General features: G+C 41.6%; 2 protein-coding genes across 4 annotated transcripts in view; both read right to left on the bottom strand.

Annotated features, from left to right (window-relative positions):
• The window catches only part of dip2bb (disco-interacting protein 2 homolog Bb), a 43024-nt gene extending 27470 nt beyond the window's left edge, over positions 1-15554 (bottom strand). The window contains exon 1 of the mRNA XM_069677652.1: positions 15420-15554. Within this exon, the coding sequence (XP_069533753.1) occupies positions 15420-15504 (85 nt within the window). The 5' untranslated portion in view covers positions 15505-15554. The remainder of the gene's footprint in view (positions 1-15419) is intronic.
• A 2236-nt stretch (positions 15555-17790) lies between these two features.
• atf7b (activating transcription factor 7b) lies at positions 17791-26109 on the bottom strand. Of its 3 annotated transcripts, none has more exons than XM_069677941.1 (12): positions 26027-26109; positions 24897-24958; positions 24376-24472; positions 24098-24243; positions 23897-24022; positions 23570-23727; positions 22155-22251; positions 21908-22027; positions 21660-21809; positions 20192-20380; positions 19991-20096; positions 17791-19847 (listed from the first exon to the last, which is right to left on the bottom strand). In XM_069677941.1, exons 2-12 carry the CDS (start codon positions 24942-24944, stop codon positions 19609-19611), a joined length of 1476 nt encoding a protein of 491 aa, XP_069534042.1. In that variant the 5' UTR covers positions 24945-24958; positions 26027-26109; the 3' UTR covers positions 17791-19608. The 3 variants fall into 3 exon arrangements, with proteins under 3 accessions (XP_069534042.1, XP_069534044.1, XP_069534045.1); XM_069677943.1 differs by having other exon boundaries at positions 23885-24022; positions 24116-24243; XM_069677944.1 differs by having other exon boundaries at positions 24116-24243.
• Positions 26110-27945: the final 1836 nt, after the last annotated feature.

The following is a 27945-nucleotide window of genomic DNA, read 5'->3' as shown; positions in this document are numbered from 1 at the left end:
CAGCAGACACAACACAGGCTGACAGAGCTCTCTTTTGGGCCTGAAGCGAAGCGCTGACTCCTCCGCCAAACTTCTCTGTGGGAAAAAAAGCTGTCCGATTTTCAGACGTACTAAAAATCCATCTGGAGAGCTGTTCTTGTAAGTGTTTCGAGCTACCGTGAATCATTCAGTAAGTCTGCCAACAGCTGACCGGCCGCTCTCAAATCTCTGTTACTGGCTGTCTGGGTAACAGAGATTTTTCTTAGCACACAGTGGCCTTCAGTAAAAATAGGAATGGGGAATCCTGTAGATGAAGTTTAAACTGAAAACTAGAAGACCCTGCAAACGGTCACAGGATATTTTCTCCAGTGTGGAGAAATAACCCCCTTATTGAAATAAAGATACTAAGCACAGTGATGAAAGGCTAGAGCTGTCTGACACAGGTACATACTGACACCATAGACTGTATATAAAGATGGACGACGCGTCTCCATCTGCTTTCATTGTACGAAACTGATGCCAAAATACCCCTGTGACGGGTACTGCCATCTTGCGATGGTGACGTCATTTGGAGCCAGAGCTGCACTGTAGAGATTGCCGGGTGGAGCGGCCGTAGCCACTTCCACTAACCAAAACACAAACTTAGCTCCTTTGGTCCACCTTTTTATACAGTCTATGGCTGACACACTGGCAGAAAACTAAACAATTTTGTGAATCAAAAATTAAACCAACATTAATAAGAAGTCCTTCAAGTTCTCAGAAATCAAAAAGTTTGAACATGTATGATTTCATGACAACTGGGCAAACTCCACCTGCAGACGAAGACCGTGTGATACGGCTGAAAGCTACAAAAACGAATTTTTAACCTTTACAGTTTAGCCACATTATGTATTTTATACCATTTGTTAGAGCCATAGAGATTTATTTTAACATATTGTGCATCATTTGAATATTTTTTTAGTTGTAAGTGAGTTTACTTTTGATTTGTATCTTATCCTTTCTATCTCAAACATCTTTGATCTTTATCTCATATCTATATCATTTGTGTAGAAGATTAAAATCTGGGTTTCCTTAACTTGTCCTGCTATCAAAAAATGTACAGCAACAGGAAACTTGTAGAATAAGTTTATAGTGACAAGAGCAGTTCGTTTTATTTGTACAACCTTTGACTTTTGTGGAATTTCTCTCGTTTACTCTTTGGATGATTGCATGAGTTGGAAACTTCACGTCCTGCAAGAGTGGCAAAGGAGGTTTTTATTTTACGTTGAAGCTACACCACTCATAATACGTCTGCGATATTATGTCCACAGCACAACTCAAGCAAGAACAATAGCAACTAATTTTAAGCTGTAATTTGGTCTGTAAACTATAATGATGTTTAAAACAAACAGGCAATAATCACCTGTTTTTCTTCTAAATAAGTTTAGTTAAGATTGAAGTTTGTTCTGAAGAACCTGTATGACTGTGTAAACACTTGTTCAGCAATAAACCTGGAAGAATGAAAACTCTGAGTTGTAAAGTTGTAATAAAGTTGTAATAAACCACAATTATCCTTTTTATGAATGATAAACTCCATCAAAATAATCAAGCTGGTGTCGACTGACCTGGACCATGTGACACTGTTATTCAAATGCATCAAACAAAACTCTACGGTGGCCCAAAAGGGCCAACTTGCTGCAAGAGCCCAAAACGTTTCCATCATGTGAAACGTGCTGCAACTTCAGAAAAAAAAGTTAAAGCAAAAACAAATACAACAGAAAAGTGCTGGAAATGAGAAAAAAGTGCTGCAAAAACCAAAAACTCAAACTGTTTTTTTCTTTTTTTTTCAATTAGCTTGGAGTCATTACTCAGGATAGCAGATGGGATCATCTGGATACAACTCAACAACATCATCTTCACATCAATGGCAGCTCTTCAGCAAGCAGAGAACAAAGCTATCTCTCACTAAACTGCACATCTAACAATCCACACTGCCCAACACGAGAGACGAGCCGACACAAACACGAGTGCTCATGTTTGGAGAACGACGTCAGAGAGCCTTCTCCAACACAACATCTACTCCGAGACTGGAGCTCTTTTTTTTTTCTGTTTCTAAGGAAAAATGGAAGAAAAGCAAACACGTCCATAAGTAATGCATGAACGGTACAGTTGGCCTCGCTCAGTCACATGATTTATTTTTAGCTCATGTGAACAGGCAGTTTCTCTGCAGAAACACAGAGAGAGAGAGAGGGATGGAGGGATGGAGTGGGCGGTGGGGGAGGGGCTGGCGTGGCATTAAATGAAACTCAAAGTAATCACTCTTCCATCTGGATGATTTGAAATTCATCTGTTTGGTTTTTGTGCTTAAATCATCAGAGTCAGGCTCCAGCAGCGGGAGCTGAGGAGTTAAACTTCTTATAGTGGTGCATCCTATTACATTGCACAATCCTGTACAGCTCTTTAGATACAGCAAATATCTATTGTGCATATTTTATATTATATTTTTTTTACATTTATATTTTATTCTATACAAGTTGTTCAACAATAGGAGTTCTGCTGGTTCTGATTCTGATCAGCACATGTGGCAAGAGCTGCTCAATATCAAACAGGAAATGAAAATGTGGTAAAATTGGAAAACGGGAAATGAGAAAAATGAAAGAAGCTATTATTATATTTTTATTCGGTGCACTTTAAGCAGCCTGAGCTGTATCTTAAATAAGAAATGCATGTTACATAATGTTATTCTATCAAACTGAAGACCAGAATCTCCTCCTGTCTGCTTACAATCTAACCAGTCAAAGATCTGCTTGGGAGGCGAAGCACAGCCGTGCTGAGATGATGAGGGCCTCGCTATTTAACCCACTTCCTCACAGTGACCCAGTCATGTCTATGTAAATGGTGGAGGTCACAATCAAACCGTTTCGGTGACGAGTCCTTTGCACGCAGCTCTCCTCTCTTGCCTCGGTTTTGAAGAATACCTGTGCATCATCCTCGGAGTGTGTGTTATATTTCAAACAATCTGGCGAGAGAAACATCAAAGCAGCGCCTCCTCGTACACTCTCGCTCGCCTCGGATTATTTGAATTGCAGCGAGACTGCTCTCTCCTTCCACCCCACAGGCACTCCGTCTGAATAGTAATTAGCCACCGACCTCTATTCTCTTTCTCTACTATTTCCCCCTCTCTCCCTCATCACATCTCGCTCGGTTGCCTTCTCAGGGAAACAGTTTAAGCACATGTCGAACACCTGCTCGCCGAAAATGATCCAAAACACGAGACAATATCGCCGGGTAAACAGGGACTTCAGGCTGTTATCTAAAAGAAAGGTTGGAAGATAAGACGCAGGAATGTAGGGCACTGTAACAACAGCACATCAGGCTGCTTATCAGATCTTTTCCGTGTCATACACACAGACTGTTGAGGCTTCACTAGTACAGCGACAAGCTAACATTCAAAGGTCAAGATAAAGACATGGGCCCCCTGTTTGGTACCTTGAGTTCAAGCATGTTACTTTCATTTTATCTGTATATCCTTCCTCTTTCCTAACACGCCGAAGCTCTCAGTGAGCCATCTACACACTCACACACTAGCCTGACCACAGCTACAGGACACACACACACTATACTTTACTATTGTTAAATCTATACAACATAAGGCTGTATAAGTTAGATGCCAAATGTCTCCCTCTCTCCTTTTTCTCACACGTTTCCTGTAAGGAAGGATGATGTCATGGTCTCTAGTCTTCAATCTCACCTTCTGACAGTGTTTTCCAGAAGGTCTGGCAAAGAATATCCACCTTTATAATTTTTTTCTATGGGGAAAATAATAGAGTGTCTACCGCTGTAAAACAGATCAAGGTCTATAGAGGTCTATAGTCACAGTAAAGTGGTTGGACGAGTAAACTTAGCGTTGTATCTAATAATATGCCTATGTGGCATCATGACAAGTGTGTGTCTCAGCGTGTGTATACTTGCTTTGTGGAGGAGCCAACAGTTCAAAGTGCACGCGTTACTGCATGTGTGTCAACAACATGAACACACAGTTGAATGTGTGACTGATATTAAGGGTGAGAGTGCTACTCAAATGAAGAACAATAAGCCACAATCAAAACTTGTTAAATATTTACTATAATTTCCCTTCAGGTAGCCCACAGGTTGGAACAAGTACATTATTTGTACAGCCTGACTTATGTCTGATTTTTGAGACGGATACCAATTTAAGAGCAGCAAAAAACTGATACAGCGGCCGATTTTTAGAATTTCTTTACTGAAATGAAAATAGACATTTTCTAGATTTTCTAGAATATAAAGTGCTGCTTTCTTAAACACGTAACTTAAATAAAGACCCCCTCCAGTGAACATCAAGTGTTTAACCTTGTTCTTCCTGTGCTACAAGACATATCAGGGACAACATAAGCAGTCATCTCCATGGCTGGGCCTGTCTGCATTTAAACTGCAGTGTACCAAGGACAGGCTGAACAACACGTTTTCAGACTGGCAGGTTTGAGACGTCACAAACCTAAGGAGCCAATCTCGTTAACGGACGGGGTGACGACATGCATATCATTATGTGCAACCTATGGCAACCACTTCGGCGATGTGCGAGCCAGCTGTCACCGTCGTCGTAATTTTTGCAAACTCACCACTGACTACTATCGTTAACGTTACAAATCACTACATTTCAAGCTAGCTAAGTTTCAACAAGTTGCCACTAAACCAGTGGTTCTCAAACTTTTTCTCTCAAGCCCCCCTTGGAGAAAGAAACATTTTATTTATATATTATATTTTATATGTCTTAAAACATGACTGGAGCTGGTCTTTAAAGAATATATAACACTATCATGCATAATTATTCATTATCATCCTGTCTGTTCTGCAACATGTGCTGCAGACAGTGCTGAGACTATTGTAAACTATAGAGTTACACTGCTTATATGACACTTTCTTGTCACCCCAAGCAATGTTTTCTGCATTATAGGTTCTAAAAAAAAAACTATGGCGTCATTTCAGTGCCAAAAGACCACTCTCTGCGCGCTCGCCGTCACTTTCTGCGCGCTCGTGGTCTCTGTGTATACGCTCGCTGTCACTCTCTGTGTCTTCTACTCGCTCGGCTTGGCTGAGTTTTGGCACTTTGGGGGCGGGCATTGAATAGACGGCCCCGCAACCCCCCCTCCTTTCTGATTGGTCACTTTAAACGCCTACCGTCTCCAAGTCAGAGCCAATCCGAGGCAGAGTAGGGCGGGTCATCATTGCGGTTGGCAGAATTTGACTGCTCGAGATGTCAGAGAAAAAAGAGGTAAGTTGAGGAACAGACAGATATACAATGCTAGCCTATAACAGCAGTGCCTCCTTTTAAAGTTGCTACGAAAAATTGCTACATTTAAATTTAAATATCTGTCTGTTCCTCAACTTACCTCTTTTTTCTCTGACATCTCGAGCAATCAAATTCTGCCAACCGCAATGATGACCCGCCCTACTCTGCCTCGGATTGGCTCTGACCTGGAGACAGTAGTGACCAATCAGAAAGGAGGGGGGGTTGTGGGGCCGTCTATTCAATGCCCGCCCCCAAAGTGCCAAAACTCAGCCAAGCCGAGCGAGTAGAAGACACAGAGAGTGACAGCGAGCGTATACACAGAGACCACAGACGGCGAGCACGCAGAGAGTGGTCTTTATGCGCGCTGATTATGGTTTTTATGCGCGCAGATTTTTGGCACTGAAATGACGCCATAAAAAACCCATTTCAAATTTTATACAGAGATAGCGATATATAGCGGGTGTGAAGTCTGTTTATCGACTGACGATATCGGCCCACCAATATATCAGTTGGGCTCTACTTATTTTGCACTTTCTGACAAGACTGTAAGCATTAACATTAGTTTGCTTCAGTGCTTCACTCAAGCTGTAATGTTTACGATGACTACTTGTTATTATACATTGCTTGATATACATTTTGCTTGAGTGAAGATTTTTCTTGGATTAACGGAAATGTTCTTTGGGTTTGAGCTTCTTTGAATTCACATTTTCCCAAATTTCAGAATAAAAGTATGTCACTTCATGTCATTGACACAGAGTAATCCAGTGATAAAGTCAATATCCTGAACTTTACATGAACTACAAACAAACAGTAACATTTATGTAAAAGTAATGTGAACGCAAAAATATAAAAGGAAAAGAACTGATGTCTCCACAAACGCATGTTAATAAGGAACTTAACACACATGATTCTTTCGCCATGGATTATAGAGCATAAAGAGACATGCATGCACTCATATTGACTCAGACAATGAAACTGGATTTACAGGCACTGGTGAGTGAAAGAAGAGTGTTTAAAAAAGACTCTAAAAAGCCCTCACACACACACACACTCACGCACGCACACACACGTTTTCTGTGCAGGTCTCAAGTGATTCCTCCCTCTGGAAAAGCAGGCAGGGTGTGGCCAACTCAGGTAACAGCGTGAATCAGGTTTCATGCCACACTCTTGTTAAACTAAACTCCGACAAGGAGTGACGCCACCACACACACACACACACACACACACACACATACACACACACACCGAGGCCCCGTGGACGTTATTAGGGGGGTTACATAGCAGACGCGCAGAGCAGTGCAGCGAGTTAACTGAAAAAAAGAAGTGACTCAGCCGGTGGCTCCTTTCCACATCCTGTCAACTTTTTCTTCTCTCTTTGCAAAGCACACAGGACAGAAAGAGGAGGGCGTTGCTAAGAGTTGACACACCTGACACACTAAACTTTACACACACTTCTACACTCAGAGGCAAGAGTGTGTCCTCCTGTGGGATTTATGCACTTCAATGAAATTCCGGGAGTAAGCCATGACAGTTACGACATAATACAAAGTGTTAGAGGTGATATGAGTAAGATTGTTTCCATCATTATCAACCAAGATATACCAGTGGAAGTTGGGGGGAAAGGTGTATCGTGACGCCTACAGAGTTGAACAGACTTTTACTTTTCTATTCACTGTAACTGAAGGTGATCTGGAGAGCAGATGCTGCAGTCAAGTTGAGTCAAGTCAAGGTTATTTGAACAGGCCACGTCCACATTCAATGTCTCAGTGTGCCTAATAGGCAGGCTTACAATAGCAACAGACCCAGTCCATCAACCCCAGAAAGACATGAAATAAGCCCAAAGCACATAATGAAAACAACGGAAAAACATATAAGAGACATTTTTTGCAGTGATCCTTATTTAGGATTTCATAGTTCCAACATGTCCAGGAGGAAAACTACTATAATATCATTCCTGGTCCGAGGTGTGAGGTTGATGGGAAACCAGAGCCCAACTGAACTTGCAACCTCTCTTCAAACAAGAGAGTTTAGCCTCAACAGGAAAATATATATATATATAGGTGGTGTCTATGCCTGGCTTCCACGATTTGCATCCTTGCTGCTCATGATATTGGCTTTTATCATGAAATGTTTTAATTAATGACTGGCAGAGCTGACATGGAAAGTACAAGGACACATGTTTTCTGCTTGCTATAAATGATGTAACACACAAGTTGTGTCCTCCAAAATATAACAGCCACACTTCTCCTTCACATTTAAAGCAGCCTTTGAAAATATCAAAGGCTTGTCGACAAGTTGTGACGGGCTCTCAGAGACCTCATGTTTCGTCTGTAATTGAGAATATTCACACAGCTGCCATTTTCCTCTGACGTCATGCTCAGGGTGGGAGGCTAACATGTGTTATAAATTGTACTGCTGTGTTTAAGGTTGTAAGTATTGTAAACTTAAGGTATCTGAGAAATCATTACAATGTCACCGCTTCTCAACTGGCCAGCAAAGAACACAAATCTGAAGGGACATTACCCCTTCTTTCAAATTAAAGCAACATATTTGATGATCTATTAGATACAGTCAGACAACAGCTAACGTTAGCATACAGCCACTTAGTGTGTTAGCTATGAAGTGGCCATAAGATAATATTACTGTTTGGTAGTGTAACACGATACACTAGGAAAGGGGTTGATTCTAAGCTAATGGAATGTTAGCTAGGAATTTACTTCTAATTTAATTCTGGCTAAAGCAAGGTTAGCTAATTAGAGACAGTCAGAAAACAGCTAAAGTTAGCATTTAGCCACTTACTAGATAATGTTAGTGTTGGCTAGGAAATGGCTGAAACCTAATATTACTGTTTGGTAGTGTTACATGATACAATAGGAAAGGCATACTTCCCTAGCTTATAAAATTTCAGCATTAGCATTAGCTTCACATGGGCTGTGTCCATAGCAACCAGGCCCATTTGGAGCTGCATGAGGGAACATGAGATGTACAAAGGGGGTGATTATAATATGCGGTGAGGCTGCTGATGACACATGAAACACATCAGGGAGCAGCAAAGAAAGAAGAGTGTAATGAAATATAATGTCAACTGTTCATTTAAGGGTTTCCTTTATTTGGCTTGTAGATAATTAATCAACAAACCCTTTATCAAGCAAAACATTCACTGGTTTCAGCTTCTTAAATGTTTATTTCTTTGCAACTAAATAATTTGCTAATGATTCATTTCAGGAATCAAATCAGGAAAAGAAGTGAGATGGGCCTCAGAAGTCTCCAGAGCCAAAAGTGTTAGCTTCACATAGATAGTTTTTTTTGACCAGTTATCTAAAAGAGTTTACACTGACATTTAAAGGGCCAGTTCGCTGATTTTCAACCTTTGGAGGACGCTATCCGCTTCTCCAATGGGCCCTGGAAAACCTCCGCCAGACAACGTAAAAACGCATCATCTGGCGGACACCAGGGAGCTCGCTAAACTACACTTCTTCAATCTAGGACGCCCGCCTCCGATGTCATGTCACGTTCAAAATCGTCAGGTTTGAAATGTCGACTGCAGACCTGAAGATATCATATTTCGAATTCTGTACCGCTCTGAGTCATTGCCTGCAGCGAAAACGGTAGTATTTCACTCCAGCGTCTGTGCTGGGCCGTTCCTTTCAGAGGGAGGGGCGCAAAGCACGCTGGGTGTTGTAGGAATGTAGAATGGGCGAAACCACCAGCTGTTTGTACAACTTTCTCCACAGCCATGGCGCCAATTTCACATATTATTAGTTCTATCGATTACAGAGAACACCAGCTTTGACTGACAGTGGCTTTTTTCAGGGGTGAATTGCTTGTTTAACACAGAAAAACTGAAAATCCTCAAATTGGAGAAGCTAAAACCAGAGATTATTTGAATTTTTTTCCTTGATAAAATTATTTAAACAATTATTGAAACAGTTGGCATATACGGTAAAGAGATCTTGATCTGTTGACAGAAAGTAGAAAGTAAAACGTCAGCTAGAAAGGAACTTGGATTAAATGGGGACTCTGCAGCACGTGCTGCATGCAGTCTGACTGCAGCTCCTTCCACTTGGCACTTTTGAATTATTCAGTGAACAGCACAGTGACCTGACCACCACTTACTCCTCTCTGTCATTTCTTTCTGTTGTGTTACTTCTGGTTAAAAAAATGTAGAAGTGAGACAACAAACAGAGCTGAGGAACTCTAGTTCTTTATTACTGCGAGGTTCACTGAGGCTCGTCTTTAAAGTCAGAGGAGGTCACGAGCCCACCTGCGGTTCACTGTGGACATGAAAGTGAGACGGTTCAGCTACCCAGCTGTTTGCGCTGCAGTCTCATCTAAATTATTCAGTCTTTTTTGTACACAAGGCTTCCATGCATCATGTGTTTATGTGTGAGTGGGTCTGTGTGCTTGGTGAAATTAGATACAAAGGGTGTTATATAATTAAAGAATTAAAAAATTAACCCTGTTGTTGTGTTTTCGTGTCACATGGGTGACAGCAGAGTCCCATTTCGTCTGTGGCCTGCAGCGCTGGCTGGAGATGAGAGTGCAGCTCCTCTGCATCAGTTAATGAGCTTTTAAACAGATAAATCAGCTTCCTTCCTGTGCCTGTCGATGCCGCGCGTGCACACATGAAAGAATTACTGGACACGTAAGCACGCCGACACATATGTGAACACACACAGACACGGTACTCCGGCCAATCAGCACTGATGGATAGATGTGGTGTTATTTAATATTTTTCTGATTGCCAACACGTTTCATGAAAATAGAGAAACCAGGATTGAAATTATCCTTACATGTACTGTGTGTGTATCCAAAAACACTGTCTGTGTATCCAGAGCCTTACATAACAAATTCCCCTTGTAGAGTCCTCCATTGTTGTCCAACTAACTATTAAAACCAATCAGTGCGCCTCATCTTTTCCCTGGGTGACGCTTACATTGTTATAATAAACATAGGCACAGTACTTTTCCGCTAAGGCTGCATCTAACAATTATATTCATTATGGATTGACCTGACAATTATTTCACAAAGTGTTCTTCATTAAAGAATGTCAGAAAAATCTTTAAAAAAAAAAATATATATATATATGTATATATTTTCGCTCTGGATCCCTCATACACTGCTATAAATACTCCCTAGTGCAATAAGTATATATCAATCCCCAGCTGAAAATAGTCCCTGACAAATGCAGTGTTAACTTCTCTTTGTGTTTGCATAAAAAACTTCAGTTCCCAGCTGTCATTATATAATATGCTGTAGTTTATGTGGGGACATCATAGGAACAAATGGGCTTGGGGCTGAATTTATAGACGGGCTAATGCATTGTTGGTTTTGGTGTTTTTGAAAGGACTTCTCCATTAATCTTATCTCTTTCAATGGGCAAGAAAACTAACATAATAGTAATAGTAGTGGGGGCAAAGAGGCAGCGGTGGTGTCATGGTGGTCGGGAGAGAGAGAGAGATCCCCAGCAGCAGCCCTGGCCCTGTGTGACTCACAGGCTAAATGAGCCAGGCGTGTTGCCCCCTGATGCTCTGTGACCTAGATTGAGAGACACAGGCAGGACCGTAATCTCTCATCCCTCTCTCTTTCTCCGTCTCTCTCTCTCAGTATGAAGCAGGCTGCCGACATGAAAACATGCATCTCCTCCGCAGCATTGTAGACAGGTGGCGGGATGGACGCTAGTCCGAGACAATCCACACAACCAAGAGCGGACAGTTACAACAGAGAACGAGACAGCAATGAAAACAATCGATACAATTAGCTGCAGTGAGTAGCCGTGCAGTCTGTGTGGAGCTGTCTGCTTACTGGACATGTGATGCAAACATAAACACAATGGAATCATGCAGATAGCAAGCATCATAGGGTGTGATTGGTATCATTCGAAATGTCTTTATACTGGTGCTGAGATGACATCTGAGAATCAATGCTTTGTTTTTAGCCATGCTAGCAGCACAGCTCTTGGAAAGCAAAAACGTCTACATATACTGGATTATCATGAATTTTAGTCCAGACATCTACAATCCTGTGAGGATGAACTGGAATAACTTTGGTAATCCTCTGATTCGTCCTCGAGCGGCATCATCCCATCAGAAATGTAAACCTTTCCAAGGTTTATGCCCAAATATTTATAAAATGAATGACATCAGCCTCAGACGCGCTCTGTCTTTCCTGCTAGTTAGCAAACATGCTAGCAAACATGCTAAACTGTGATGGTAAACAGGGCAAATATTATACCTGCAAAAATATTATACCTGCAACTGATAATATCATTGATAGCGTTAGCATGGGAACTTTAGCATTAAACTCAAAGCCCTGCTGTGCCTATGTTGAACACAACCGAGCTGCTAGCACGGTCGTAGAGGTTTTAGCAGGGATTCAGACCTCAAACTGCCCTGCTTTAAATAACAAAGGAGCTGTAGTGGGGATGGAGTGTTGTTTAGGTACCAGTGAGCAAATGATATATGATCCAGGAAGTCCAGCCTGAGTAACAGATTACGTGTTCAAAGGCTTTTCAGTTGGCAAAACAAAGCACATCAGTCTGTAATACTGAGAGAATTTCACAACTATGAAAAGGTTATCACAGCAGCAACAATTTGACCTCTCGTCAAAGAATAGACAAAAGTTTAGCTGAGCTGTTTTTATCCCCACAGATGGACTTCCTCATTTCAGTTGATGAAACAAGTCAGAGAAACTGACCAGCATTTGTTACTTGACAGTTTTCAATACAAACACATTGCTAAGTCTGATGCCAGGCCCTGCCTGTCCTCTCGTGTGAACAGCATCGGTACAAAGTAGATCCACTCTGTTTGTTTTCACTCTCTGTCTCTGGTCACTTTACACACAATAACATACACACATACACATTATATATAAGAGCTGCAGACACTCCGATGCCCACACACTCCCGCGCTGAGCAGCTTAAACAGTTGTGGTTTAGTGCTCTAAATTCCAGTCCAGCTCAATCACCAAGTCTTTGATCCCCTCAATGCCTTTCTTTGTGTCCTTACAGTCACGTAGGTTCAAGTGGGCGGAGCTTCTCTCTTTCTCTTTTACACAGATGCAGATATACACACACACTGCAAACAACAACTGAAAAAAACGCTTATGCGTATTTTCAGCTTTTGTTGCATTTTTCAGTTTGTTGCTCGGGGAGTCCCATGTATGGGGACAACAATGGGCTGATTGTCTCCATGTAAAAGATATCTATGAGAACGTTTTAGAGCAGCGGGAGGCCAGCTGCTGTTGCCTCGTCTTGTCAGAGGTGTGCGGGCCGAGTGCCGTTGAGCAGACGGTTAACACTAGTGGACGTGGACACAGGAGCGTAGCATCTGGATAGCAGTGAGACTTTTATTAGCAGAAGAGTCGTTTCTGATCTAAAGTTACAGAAGATAGATGCTCCGTCCTCTGAGGCCGACTCCCCAGCAGAGGGTCAGTCCCTGTGGGGGTATCACTTTACTACTCACTCACACTTTAGCCTTAAAACATCATCACAGGTGACTCTCACTGCACTCAGAGTTTGGCTGCTTCTGTCTGACTAGAGCAAGCTGGGGCACAGCAGAAACACTGCAGACTGTCAATAAAAAGGGAGGAGACTCGGGTCACATGACCTCAACTCACTCCTGACTCCAGTCAATTAGATCTATTGAGACCTGAGATATGGGAATTACTTCTGACTTGACTTGGTTTTTAGAGGTTTCTCATTAACCTTGGAAAAATAACCAGTAGAGTTCATAAGACTAATCAATCCTGGCTGAAGGATCTGATGTTTTTCTTGAGCCTTAAATGATGTGATGAACATTTTAATAAGAAATGGCAACCTTTTATTTCCTGTCTTACCTCACGAATGAGACATCCCACTCTTATCTGTCCTACTGATACCTCACTGTAGCTCGACAGTAGGACCGCTGTACTATAGAAGTTCATTCAGTTGATCCCTTCGGCTACCCGGGCGGGCGGGTTTGTTTAAATTTTGTGTTGAATTTTGTTTGTGGTTATTTTGTTTTGTTGAATATGGAAAATGGAAATATTGGACTTCTCATTCGTGTATGCTACACGTTATACTACATCCACCAATAAAACATAAAAAAAGACTAATCAATTGTCAAAACTTTAATAGTCAACGATTTTGATAATCGTTTGTTGAAAGACACAAACAATTTGAAGACATAACCTTTAGGTTTTTGAACTTTGGATTTACATTTTTCCATTAACATATTCAGAAATAAAAAGATAATGGAAATAATCATAATTAGCAGCTCTTTGTATTTATTTATTTATTTTTAAATCTCATTAACATCTATAGGTGTTTTTTCCAGTTTTGCACATGACAGTTAAAACAATCTTAGCAGGTTTGCCATTCGTTACTTTAAGTTTAATACAAACTTTTTACTAACATACTTTCAGGAGTTTTGAACAGGTTATGAAAAGTCTTAATTTAATATTTCAGGATTTATACCACCTAAAAAAGCAAACCAGACTGTCAGACCGAGAAGTTTATTTCTATATAGGCTAGTTATCTTCAATTCTTGTCAACGCTGTGGGTGAATTCATTTCTAGCAAAAAAAGTTTCACAGCCAGTATTTAGAAAGCCGGAGGAGATTTTTCTTCACAGAATACTACACACGTACAGGATCAGCAAAGAGATAAGACGCACCGCTTTGTCTTCAAAAGGCACAAAAAGTGCAAGAAAAGGAAAGCGCCTCACAGTTGCAAATCAAAAGCTAACTATTTAGGCTTCACATTAACAGCAGTTAGAGCCTAACAAAATAAGAGCCTGACAATCTAAGTGGTTCATCTGTAACTACACCTGCCATACATCCTCAACACATACGTACGTAACACATATGCTTCTTCTTCTCACCCATGTTAAGTGAGTTGAACACAGAGTGTGAGCGTCCCCTCCTTTATTATCCAGCCTCATTATCACACAGTTAATTGGTGTCTATTATTAAACCAGAGCACACACTCGACTCTACAGCAGCTCAGGTCAGAGCAAAGCACAGCCCCCTCTGTGTATTTGATTAATAAATGACGTATGATGAACGACTGGGAAAATCACTAGGATCCACAGTTGGCTGTGTGAGATAGGCTGCCAAGTAGTTTGGATATTCAAATCTTCAGACACGTGTCATGTCAGCTTTGTTGCTTTTTCGTGAATGAGAGGAAAATGTTTTTGACACTAACTCGCTTACTAGTGCTCAAACAGATAAGCTAGGTGGAGCAAATGATGTGAGACTCTTTCCACCTGTGTTTCCTCGTGAAGTTTCACCTGTCACCCACACACACGCACACACAGATACGTGTGTGCGTGTGTTGGGTGACAGGTGAAACTTCACGGGGCAGTTTCAGGTATCTGTGTGTGCGTGTGGTGCAAGAGGGGACTCAGGCATCATTAGTGGCCTGAACATCCCCTCTGCTTTGCTCTCCATGTGAAAAACACAACATTACTCATCCACCCCCGGGCACCTGGGAACTGCACAGCACCAATCAGGCTGCTGCACTGTGATTCACAGTGTGAGGAGGAGACTTGCATAACAGGCAGCACCATATTCCCATTTCCCACAGTCATTCTTATAAAACAAATAACCCTCCATATAGATGCTGCATTCAGGGTTCAGCAGCAGCGCAGCTCAGTGTTGAAGGGGCCACAGCATCAGTTAGTGTCCAGCGATGTCTCAGGCTGCACACACACACACACACACATGCACACACACACATGCACACAGGGCCTCCAGGATGTCAAACTTGACCCATTTTCCTCGACAAGAGTTTATATGCTTACATAGCATTGATCATGAGCAATGTATGCCATGTTTGCAGGAATAAAATATGGATTAAAACAAGAATTTGGAGGAAAAAAAGACTAAAACGTTCCAGATTTGTAACACTACCACAAATTTCTTCTTGCAAGCTATACAAATAAGTACCTCCATGTACATGTAAGGTAACCAGGATATTCGATGGCGAAAAGGAGGTCAGTGTGTTTTTATCGTTAGTTGTAGTCGTGCCCTGATCCACTGCAGCAGCTCTGAGTCTCAGCTGAGACAGGACGGGGCTGCTTCTGTGTGATTTCAATTAAACACGCCAAAGAGCAACACTTAACTTCCGTTTGCATTCATTAAAGTCTCAAACTAATACTGGAAAACCTTACCTTCAGATAGCTCCAGATCCAACTCCGCCAGCTGGTCCCTGACCTCTTTAGGCAGAGCCGACAGATCAACGCCGCGGTCGGCCATCGTTGCAAGCACAGCAGCAGCCAGCGGGATGTTTGTGATTTATCAGATGACAGCGGGTACAGTCCACCATGAAGCTAAGATTGAAATAAAAACAAAAAGTAATCAGGATGTAGTTGTAGTAGTGGTGGTGTTTACTCCATCTGCGCGAGTCCCCGACACCGCCATGACTGTGGGAGATGGGAACAACTCGCCAGAGGAGTCTGTCAGTCACGTGACCCGGGCTGATGGTAATTGCTGTGACAGGACGGTGGGATGAAGCAGACTCTCTGCTCCCTCTGCTGTTGTGTTTTTACAGCTGGGAGGAGAAAGAGCATTCCCACAGACACAACTCACCTTCCACCCTCCCTATCCTCGGATGGAAACCACCTCCAGTTTGAGATTAGCATTTCTCTCATTCGCATCTGATTTTTTACGAAATCAAAGCGTGGAGTTTTTCGCTGGTTATGAAACATACTGAAATTAATTCTGATTACTCTATATGAGCTACAAAAGCAAAACAGACCATCAGCGACAACATTATTTCTATATAGTTATTTTTAATGCCTGAAACTGCTGGTGGGGGGTAGGTGTCAGAGGAAACGATTAACTACATGCTGCCTTTGTTTACTTTTTCAGAGAATGGCAGAACATTTATATTGAGTGATAAATATGAGAGATATAAGATATAAGAGGAACATCTTTGTCCACAGGGGGCGCCAAAATAGACACAAACTGAAAGTTCCTCACAGCAGCTTTAATTAGTCTTTGATAACGTAAAGTTGTTTAGTACCATGACAACTGTTTTGTATGTATTTCAAGAATCTTCGTTTAATCAAATAAAGGTAAAGTAACAAAGTGGTATTCATAGCACTCATCCATCGCACAACAATTGGAGAGCAGTCTTCACCTTGAGCGGGCTGAAGCACAGAAGCTTCAGAAAGAACTTAATGAGATAAGTCCCAGCTGTACCATCAAGCTGAACTGAAGGAACACAAAGCAGAGAACAAGAAAGTCAAAACCGATTGCAAGAGGCAAAAGACCTGCTGGAGACTGAGCGCCTCCGCCAGCAGCAGATGGAGAAAATAAGAGCCTCGTGTTTCTCAAAACTGGACTACCAGGAGCACAAGAACAATAAGCTGACGTCCGCTCTGAAGGAGTCAGAGAAGGAGCTAGATAGACAGAGCATGAAGTGGAAGAAGGAGAAGACGACCCTCCTTAAGACAACAGAATGCCTCAAGAAGACCATGCAGAAGAAGAACCAGCAGTGGGAGAAAAAAAGAGAACTCCCTGAGGTCCCAGCCGACAGACCTGCAGAGACAGGAGAGTGAGGAGAGGATGAAACAAAGCTTCTTCTCAGGCCTCGAACTCTTTTGAAGAGAGCGTGGGCTGCTGCTGATGTGCTATAAATAAATAAGCATAAAATAAAATAAATTAAATTTATGTTATGTTGTTGGTCGGTTGTTGTTGAGGATGTAAAGTTGCATTAAAGTCAGGTGTAAATTGAATCCCTCACCAGTGTCTCTCAGGTGCATTATAAAGTGCTGAGCTTACCTGAGCCCCTTGTTTATCACTTGTTACCTTTTTAACCTGTTTACACTATTAGTACTTTTTAACTAAATAAATCACTGACTTTAAATTCATTGTTATGCTCACCGTGTCATCATGCTTCTTGTTTGTTCCTTTAAAAATCACTTGGTTAAACTTGACCTTTGACCCAGGGTGTCAGTATAACACAGATGCAACACTGGCTTAACTTGACCCAGGACCTGTGGGCTGTTTACACCCTGATATTTCAGTTTCTTACATTCAAGAATTGATCAAAGTGAAACTTGTTAGAATATTAATGCCAGCTAAATCAAAGATGGCTGCCAGAAATGACGAGTAAACTAGGTGAAACAAGCTTTTATAATGAGTTTTATAACTCCACTGAGATGTAAGGCTACATTTTTGGTTATTTTATAGAATAATATATTTTATAATATTTTACTAGTGTATTCTTTGTCTGGATGATTAAAAGACTCTTGAATGTGAAGAACTCGTTTGTCATCTGGAGTTGAGTTTCTGGCCACTTTGTCTTCATACCGCTTTTACTTCTGTTCTGCCTTTAGTTTTTCAATGCTTCACTTGTTTGCCGTCGGGTTTTTAATGTATGTAATGTATGTGCCTCCTGTGGTCACCAATGACCATAAGAGCAATGAGACTTAACCAAAACAGTGAAGTTGTGGGCATTGAACCAAATCTGTGCGCTGAAAGACGTTTAATGTAAACAATTCCACATAGCTGCTCTAAATGCAGAGGTGATCATAATTCTCTGAAACATTGTAACAAACACTTTCAGAATGTGACTCCATGACTCAAATGAACTGTAAGTACACCAGAGGCACAAAGTGTGGACAGGTGGACACATGCTGATGAGCTTTTCTTTTACATTAATTTACTTTATTATTTGCCCGAGACACAACTTATCCATTAGTTGAGACTATACACAAGTATTTTTTCCCATCTTGAGGCCTGAGTTTTTGACAAACACTCCATACAGTGATACATTTTTTCCATGTGGTTCAATCTCCCCAAAAAGCATAAAAGAAATATTTCCGCTGAAACAAAACAAAAAGGGACAAACGATCAAATGATGGAGAAAAAAAAGCCTCACATGCGCACAGAGAAAAATAAACATCTTAGAACAATAACATGTTGTAAAAAAAAAAAACAGTGCGACAAAGGGAAAAAAACAACATGATTCTTGGAAGTACAACGCGGTATAAAATAATTTGTGGTAATTTTAAAAGAAGCACCTTACACAAGTCTACTTCATGAAACAAGACGGCTTTTCAAATGTTGGAAAGCACCCAAAGGCTAGGGCGTCTGTATTTCTCTACAGATGTGCTCTAATCACAAACTTTTACTCACTTAAGAATTAACGTCTTCACATTTTCTCTGGTCTCATCATAAACTTTCAACTTAAAAACACCAAACCCCTCTCAGCGGCTGGGCTACACATGTCAGCTAAAAGCAAGAACATTGATATTCAATAGAAAAATATATTGCACTACTCTTTCCTCAACTGAAATGCCAGGGTGAAGGATTTCAAATCTATGATGTTTGATTAGCATTTAAAGGCCTTCTTAAGCTAACCATTTCAAGTGTGTTACATTAGGACTGAGGATGGAATCCTTACATAACAAGGACAGTTTTTGCATTTATAATTTCATGTTAGAAAACAGAAGAAAAAAGCAGATCAATAATCAGTGATAGTATGATGAAGCACAAACACACAGTGGTATACTTCAGCCTTGAGTAATCCATGCAGTCAATAGGGTTTTATACATACGAGTAATGTATTGACATCCATTCAAAATGGCTTAAAAAAGGATGGTAAAAAAAGTCAGGCACACACACACACAGGGTAAACTGTGCACACATCTACAATTTGGTTTGTTAAACAATCGGCTGACTAAACAGTCATGTATGTTTAAGGAGGATAAACTCAAAAGGGAAACACAGACAGAAAACTAAAGGACAGTAAGCAAAAAAGAGCATTAGATACACTTTCCAGGCTTTTACTGCAATCCTCCATCCTATCCCTTACCGTACTTTCACTACATCGGCAAAACATTACATCAACGACCAGTATTGAGCATAAAAATCTTTTCTTACAATTAAAAAATACAAGTAAAATTGTCAGCCTGGAAAGCAACAAACCTCATCACAGCCAGCGTGTGGGACAAAGTTGGACTGAAGCTGCATTTTTTTAGTGAATTGAAAATAAACACAAAATTCTGACAAAGATTTTTCATTCATACGTTTCATACCTATTAAAACCTTTTCTTACGATCAGAACTAAACAGGATATTACCCCAAAGCCTCTGAGTTATTGTCCGCCTTGTTATTCATATGTACATACAGAGTGACGGAGCTTCTCTGAGCAGGGAGCCTGGTGGGACTGGAGGGTTGACGGAGGCACTGTGCCGTGTCTGTGTGTGATTATCACTGGCTGTGAGGGGTGGAGGGTATCTTAGTCTGGGGTGGGGGCTGAGGGCATGTCCCTCTTTTCAAACACTTTGCACATGTCCGGCCTCCAAACAAATGCCACTCGAGTTCATTCTTTCCACCTGCATCAGCACATCATCTCGAAGCAGACTGCGAATGTGTTGCCATGACAATCCCTCCCGGCTGGCCAGATCCCATGCCGGCCAAGACCGACATCGCCACCGCCTCTGCAGCGCGGACGCTCAGGCCGTTGATGGTGGCCCCCGGACTGGAGGCGGAGGCGGGGGGCGACGGCCCGTGCTGGATGACTGCCGCTGGGGAGCCGATGGGTTCAGTGGGAGTTTCCCTGGAGGTTTCCTCTCCTCCTCCTGCAGCTAGAGACAGAGACAGAAACATTCACCCTTAAGAGAGGTGAGCGGGTAAGAAGAATGCATTAGATGGATGAGATGATAGATGGATCCTGATAGAACAAGTGGTACAGTACAGGAAGGCTCAGTTAATGAGCTTTAATGGTTACCTAAGAAAGCTGCCTTCTTCTGCATTACAGTCACAGGGCAGTCTTTGTGGGCCAGGAGGAGCTGCTTCAGCTGTGCCACCTCATTCCTCAGCAGGGTCACTTCACTCTGAAGGAGACGCAAAACATGCAGCACACAAATTAGTCCCAGCGTGCTTCTTAATGTCGTATTATTAAGGCTTGATGAAGACATGGAAGACTCACTGTCAGGGAGACATTCATGCTGGCGAGATCATCTGCCTTCTTCTCCAAAGAGTTGACCCACAGCTTTCGTTTTTGCCTGCAGCGGGAGGCGGCCGCACGGTTTCTCTCTAGAAAACGCTGCCTCCTTTCGTCAGGGTCCATCTCTGTAGCTCGCCTCCGCCGGCCTCCTGTCGGCTGAGCTGGGGACACCTGGGAAATGACGAGCTGGGTTACATGGATTTCTTGGAAATCTTGAATGACAGAAACATCTTAAAACAACTTCTTACTCTAAAGATACTAACATTACAGATGGTGGCTATTAAGGCATTGCTATAGGACATGGTGACGTAAATGTGTTAATTTTTTAAGGGCTAAAAAGTAAGTGAAATATTTTTGTGTCAAATCTGCTCCCCGCGCGGCATGATACCAGAAATAAATAAAAATAAGATTTTCACAAGATCCAGCAGACAAATGTTAAATCAGACAGGAATGAAATGCAAGTCATCGCCCCGTATCCACATGATCGTTGCCGTGGATACGTGGAGAGTGGGCTGTCCTTAATGTGGCCCGTACACACCATAGACTGTATAAAAAGATGGACGACATGACAGCTCCCTAAAAGTGAAGCCAAAACATTTGGTGCACCCCCTGCTGACTGGCTGTATAGGTCATAAGTGTGTGTTTTGGTTAGCGGAAGTGGCTACGGCGGCCCCAACCGCCGATCTCTTTCTGCAATCTCTGGTTCCAAATGACATCACCATCGCAAGATGGCAGCGCCTATCACGGGGGCAATTCCATACAATGAGAGCAGATGGAGACGCGTCATCCATCTATACATACAGTCATTGGTACACACTGCCAGACGTATGTGGATAAATGCCTCCCAGACCACCTCCGTATGTGGCCTGAGTGATCGGATCTGAAAGTGTCCTCAATCCGTCCTGGGTGTGTTCAACCTGTACTTAAGGCTGTCCACTTGGGAAACGATCACGAAAACCACGTGTAAATGTCAGGTGTGATGAAGGCCGTAATGTGAAGTTTCAGTGTATATTCAAGTTAGCTCGGAAATATTGTTGCGGAAAAGGATAACAAATGTCCGTAAATGAATGATCATCGTGCTGTGATTCTTGCTTAAAGCCCAAGCTACATGATACCATTGTATCTCTTGAGTGTGAAAACTTCACTTGAAACAAGGACCAACAAAAACCCCAAGTGCTTCAAAAATGTACAAACAGTTTAGAAAAAAGGACTTTATACTCTCAGATAAAGAAATCAAGTATGAAAATGGTCATTCGCATGGTGATGATAATATGTCCTTGCATTAAGTTTAGATTGTCCTTCCTTGGGTGGTAAGTGGAGGTTCAAGACAGATTTGGGAAGATGTTGTTTCACAGGCTCATGTCATCACAGGTCTCCTGTACTCTGTAAATACTTCTGTGTCTGATCTTTGTTAGGATCTGTTTGGCAGCTTGTGTGGCGTGTGTATTACCTGTGGTTGGGCAGGTGATGGCGCGTCTGAATTCTGAGAGGGTTGTTGGCCGTGTTCCTGCCGCTGGGGGACAGCAGGGATGGATCCCGCCCCGCCACTACTCCCATCGTGTGCTCCCTGGCCCTGATGAGTCAGAGCTGCCTTTAGTCGCTACAAAGACACACAGACAAAACTCTATGAAGGTGAAAAAAGAGCTGTTAAAAATAGGAAAGCCCACAAAATGGTGCCAACATGAATGATCATCTCACCATCTTGGTCTCAGAGTGCAGGCTATACCCGGACGGGGAGGATGACGCGCTGCTGGCCCCGCCCACTGGAGGTCCTGGAATCCCAGGGATGTTAGGCACTGAGTTCACTGGCCTTGCAAGCTTCACATCATGACAAATAGGCAGAAAGGTGGGAGAAACAAAACAGACAGGACATGGTAAGTTAAGTTAATTTTTTTTTGTGTGTTTTTTGGAATTTTCTCCCCCCCAAGATTAGAAAATGACTTACAGATATGACAGAGGTCATCTGCACAGGACTGGGCAGGAGAGGGACTGTCTGCCCATTGGGGAGGTGCCTCACCAGTGGATATGCGCTTGTTGGTGAACTGTTGACAAAAATAAGACAGATGTTATGACTGCTCTATTCTGCAGCCAGACAAAATACAGCATGAGAGCCATGTAGACAACGCGTTTTATTTGGCCAACAGAGGCTCCCTCTTCAAACGCTAATTATACCTTGCCTCTCAAGTCCCAACAAAACGGTAGTTAGAGCAACAGAACATGTAGGCGAGGTACTACTTCCAGAGGGATTTGATTTGAGCTCTTAAAATTAGGTACGACTTAAGAGAGTCTCTGTGGAATCGCAGCAATATGGAGCTGAAGAGAACTGTTAACCTCCGCCCACACCTGCCTCAACTGTGTTGTTAGAACAGGAAGCAGAGGATGATGGCGAAATAAATGAGACCTCAAACAAACTCACATGGAAAACATCAAACATGCACTTTCTCAGAGGGATACGGAACGATTGACGCTAAGAAACAGGATTCGATCTCACAAAATGTATTTCACTTTTTCCCAAACGGCTGAGCATAAGTTTAACTAAAGCAGTGGGGAAGAGGAAGTAGGAGTTACTTCGTTCTGTGGATGGCTTTTTGCTTATTTACTGTGCTTTCTTGCTATAACACAGTAACTAGATTATGGGGAATGGCATAGACTGTACAAAAAAATGGACGACATGACAGCTCCCTCAAAGTGAAGCCAAAACATTTCGGTGATAAAGCCCGCCTCCTCCATGTTAACAGATGGGACAGGAGTCAAACTATAAAATCAAAATACATGCCATATACATTTTTCACATGACTTTTCTGTCATTATAGCTAGTTATTATCATGCTGATTTATGTCCAAGTGTTCATTTTTCTGACAAGTTTAGTTTTAATGAGTTATTTGATGCTGTAAAAAGGATGATTGACAGCTCTGTTGACAAATACGGCTCCTGCAGCCGATCTGTTCTGGATTAGCAGAGTGGAGGAGGAACAGCGAGAGGAAACGTCACTAAAACAATCACTGCAGTCACTAAAGTTTCCATATCTGTGAACGTTAACCTCAGACCAACACAAAGAAGCTGTTCTGCTGTTAAATGTTATCATGCCTGTTAATCAGCAGCCTCAGACGATGTGGGATACATGATACAGGAAGTGACATGGCCAACAGAGGACTGACATCCTCTCTGACATCCTCTCTTTCACCTAAAAGAGAGCTAAACTTCCCACCAAGCTAATTCAAACCGACCTCCATCGCTGAGGTTACTGGAATAATTGCTTGTTAGTTGTTCTGTTCCTCCTCTTTCCCAGCGATTACTTAATGTTTAAACAACTAGCACCACAGGGCAACAAACATGCAAACAACACAAACACCAGTTTACCTAAGCTGTCTGTTGGAGGGCGGAGCTTGTGTGATGACAGATGTTGGAGAAGGCAGAGTTGGGTGTAGCGGGTCATTACTCAGGTGAAGGGGAAGAGAACCTGGACGCACAATAGTTGGAGTGGGGGCAGAGCTCGCCACAGGCTTTGTGGGGATCTCCTGGTGACAAATCAAACAAAATATCATTTGTTTTTCATCCATGATATTATTTTGTCTGCATGAATAGGGAAGCAATTAATGATATTAAAGAGGTATGAGTCTAAATCAAGAGTAAATCTATAAACCAGCAGACCACAGAAAAGTATGCGGCCTGTACCTTGCCTCTCACCCTTGAGTCTCTGCTGTCGTCCGACATGCTGGACGACGAATCTGGACTTCCAGGAGAGGAAGAATCAACTTGTAAAGGACCCTCATCTTCATCTTTTACTTCAGATGGTGTTTGTAAAGGTGCAGCCTAGGAGCAAAGAGGAGATTACTAAAAAAGTAATGTAACTTTATTCCATAACTGTGCTGTCTATTCAACACGTACATTGATCCTTTTTCTCACCGGGTGTTTTGTCCTCTGCTCGTCTTCATGTGCTTTGCAAAACTCCTGCTCAAAGGAAGTGGCCAGCTCATTGAATAGACCGACCTCCTCACAGTTCTTAAGGAAGCGTGTGGGTGTGGGGGTCTGATCTGCAAAATAAATCCAGACGGTTAGAGGACAGAAATATCTCAGCAGAAATCACAGAAGTATATCAATACAGGCCTTTAGAACATTCAAGCTTCTCAGTTCAGATTAATTTTAATAAATATCAATGTCGTTACCTGCAATTATAACAGAGTCCGTTCTTGCAGGACCAAATTTTAATGTCATTTCATGCTTGTGTTTGTGAACTGACAGGTGGTCTTCATTTGTGAATCTCTGCAAAAAAGCATGCCAGAAGAGAATTATTGTAGTATGTATGTAGAGAATAATGTACATGTGTAAAAAGAATGAATGTAAAGAAAGCTGTAGCATCAGTGTGCCTACTCTGATGCTTACAAGTGACAATTAATTAATCAAAAGAATTAAAAAGAAATCTTGTAAGGTGAATATTAACAACCTACTCTGTCAGCAGTACTAGAAAAGGCACAGTAAAAAGACTCTTATTTGTGCTTGATCATCATCTACTATTTTGTACCTAAATTGTAAAGTTAGGTGTAAGCTAAATTACAGTGAACCTGTGTATTAACAGAGATGTTTTGGATATCTGGGCTGGATGCTCAGAGGTGTCACATTGAAAAAGAACAGAGGAGGAGAGTGTCCTGCAGACATGCATATGAGGTATATGGTTGAAGAAATATACCTGCCCACATCCAGGGGCAGTGCATACAAAAGGTCGATCATCCCCCATCTCAGACAAATATGCTGCAAAAAAGAGCAAAGAACAAAGAAACCTCTTATTGTTGTTATTCATTTATGCATATGGGGGCAATTAAACAGCTGATGCTCAGATACAAAGACATAACCTACCCCTGTTAATAGTTGAATGCTGTTTCATGTTTCAGTAACTATTTATTGATCTATATTAGCTTTAGACTATTGGCAATGATTTCCCAGAAGCAATTAATAGACACGTGTTAACTGTGTTATTTAGGTATGTTAAGTACTAATCTACATGATATGACTGCCATGCACCTGTTGAGAACGACCATCCGTTTAGCGCCATTAATAGCCACACCTCTCACAAAGATGGTAGAAAAATATGGTGATACATAGCCAACTGATAACTGGTGAGTAAGTGAAGAGGCCTAGCACTGTCGGCCTGTTTGGTACATTTGCTTCGGACTCGGTCGAGGATAATCCGGGTCTGGCGTTAAACACGACCAATGATGAAGCAGCAGAGCCAAGCGAGCTAACGCTACCATGCAACCTACCCTACAGTGTCATTGGGTCATTGGCGACGGCTGGCTATCGTGGTCGAGGTCGTTCGGCTATGTAGCTAGCTAGGTGGCTTGGGTTACGGATGGTGGTCCAGTTAACCAAGAGTGGAAATTATTTGGTTAGCTCTGACATATACATGGGCCTTGAGCTAGCATAACCTTACCGCAATGCACTCAGAAATATTCTGTTTCGACAACGTGACAGCTGTGTCATTATAGAGAGTGTGGAAGCTCCATTAATGTAAACTAATTATAGATTGAGTGTGGCCGGATACGCCTCGCAAAGCGAAAATGTTAGGGTAGCTCCCAGTCACAACACAGCTAGCTAGGCTAAAGCTAACTGCTAATCGAAGCTTCGTTCAGCTTCTGTTTTCACACTAATAGATCCGCCAAGTTAGTAGCTGAACGTTAGCATGCTAATGCTAAAGAGAGCTGTGCTCATAAACTAAGACACGATCGCATGGAAACATCAAATGTCACATAAACATGACTGAATATATTTTACAAAACATCACATTCAATGTTATGTAATCCGAAATGTGACTGAACTCACCCGACGTTTAAACAGCCTCTAGACTCCCCCCTCCCTGCTCCGGACAGTGCTGCTGTGTTGCTGCTGCTGTTGCCTGCCCGTTGTTGACACTCTGACACTTCCATCAGCAAAACAACGCGAGACCTGGAACTTGGAACAGAGTATAACGCTATTTATACAGCCTATGGTATTACGTAACAGAACTGATGTCGGGGAAAAACGTAAACGTGATGTCGAATATTTTCCATATCTTCAGATTTTTGTGTTAACGTACGACCTTTACTTCAGAGCTAAATAGATTCCATTTACTTGTGTTAGATCAATCATCAAAGAAGTCCCCCAATCACATTCTCCAAATAGGCTCTTCTAAGCCAAATATGTCCACAGCAGTTACATAATGTTTAGGGTTATTTCCGGTTGTTACTTGACAGATGACATGTAAAAATCCGTTAACAAATCCCTCTTAATGCTCTGTTGCAAGCCTTTGACACTGCGCATGTCTGTCACTGTCCAACTGTCCTGTTAGTTAAAGTAAATTGAAAAAGCATGTTTAAACAACAAAAACAGATTACTCAACTCCTATATGAACTTATTCTCAACAGCAGCATTAAGTGAAACTGTAATTGCATTACGTATATTACCCTGTTGTGCGAACACAAAATAAAAGACATGAGTATTTAAAAATAGATCTTTATTTTCATACATCAGGCTCGGCGAAAAAAATATTTACTAAATAAACCAGTGTGTACAGTGTGAAGTTTGCAACACCATGTTTGATTGTGAGAGCTACAAGCATGATTCTGATACAAGACTGAATTGGCATCAACAAGCTAACAAAATATCTGTATCATACACAGAATGGACATACAAGCATGCACACTCACACAGACATTAAGATCTTTTTGAATCAGCCCTGCAGCTGCTCCTAATATAAACTGAGATTAACATTGGACAGAATGTAGTCTAGTGTCTCCTTCAGCGTCATAAACTGAGTGTTGTGATTTTAACCAACTGGCTAGCCTTCAGTGTAGCAAACTGATGTGCCCAAATATTCCTATTTACACTGAAATGCTTTACTGTTAAGGCACTACAGGTTTTTTTGTGAGATAACAGTTCCATGTAAAATCATCAGACACTCTCTGGCACAAATTTACAACAAACCCAGGAGACAACTACAGATTACGAAACACAATATACTTTAAATAAAAGCAAATCCCCACAACTTTCATTTGCAATACCAAAGAGTACTGAAATCAAAACACATTTAAGCAGAAGTTGAGCAATTATAACACCTTTGAATTTCTTACTGCATTAATGATTAAAAGCCTTGAGTTCAAAGGACAGTGCATTTCAATTCACATCACTACATGTACAGGCATGTTCTGCTTATTGTTTAACCAAGAGTGGCTGTAATGATCATTTTCCAATTCATTTGCCAATAACAAAAGAATCTTCTCAGAAAATACACACAAATGTACAAACATTACACAATCATTCAATTCTATAACAAAAGCAATTTGACACAATTGAAACTCGTCTATATTAGAAAGAAATACAGAACCAATCACGACCAAAAACAGATCTGTATATACAAACACAACCAAGGAAGCCTCAACACTTGGACATTTACAAAAACAAAGCTAAAAAGAGGTTTACATTCGGAAGGAATAGTCCATTGAAGCGGTTTGTATCGAATAAAAAGTCAATGCAGGCAATCTATGTCACCACATCAAGTTGAAACACTGTCCAACAATCAAATAGCTGCTATCATTATGAAGGTGAAACATCTCATTCTGAAGAAAATCGAATTTCTGCTCTTAAAGTCTCTCAGATTTTTTGATATGTATTAGCAATTCTTGTTGCCAGCAAGAGACAGCTGGTTCTCAAGACCTGCCATCCTACACTAAAGACTTTCATGAAACTGAGAACTCTTAACATCC

Source organism: Semicossyphus pulcher, unplaced genomic scaffold, assembly GCF_022749685.1.
Source record: "Semicossyphus pulcher isolate SPU_LCO1_2020_fin unplaced genomic scaffold, fSemPul1.0.p SCAF_3, whole genome shotgun sequence".
Classification (NCBI taxonomy): Eukaryota; Metazoa; Chordata; class Actinopteri; order Labriformes; family Labridae; genus Semicossyphus; species Semicossyphus pulcher.
This window is presented reverse-complemented; position numbering and strand designations above follow the sequence as displayed.

Bases quoted from the DNA above. Each gene is read 5' to 3' on its own strand.
- atf7b (XM_069677941.1), bottom strand. From the start codon at position 24,944: ATGGGGGATGATCGACCTTTTGTATGCACTGCCCCTGGATGTGGGCAG. The intron at 24,244-24,375 runs GTAACGACATTG...TTTATTTTGCAG, and splicing joins GGACTCTGTTATAATTGCAG to ATCAGACCCCCACACCCACA. The intron at 21,810-21,907 runs GTGAGATGATCA...GTGTCTTTGTAG, and splicing joins TGCACTCTGAGACCAAGATG to CGACTAAAGGCAGCTCTGAC.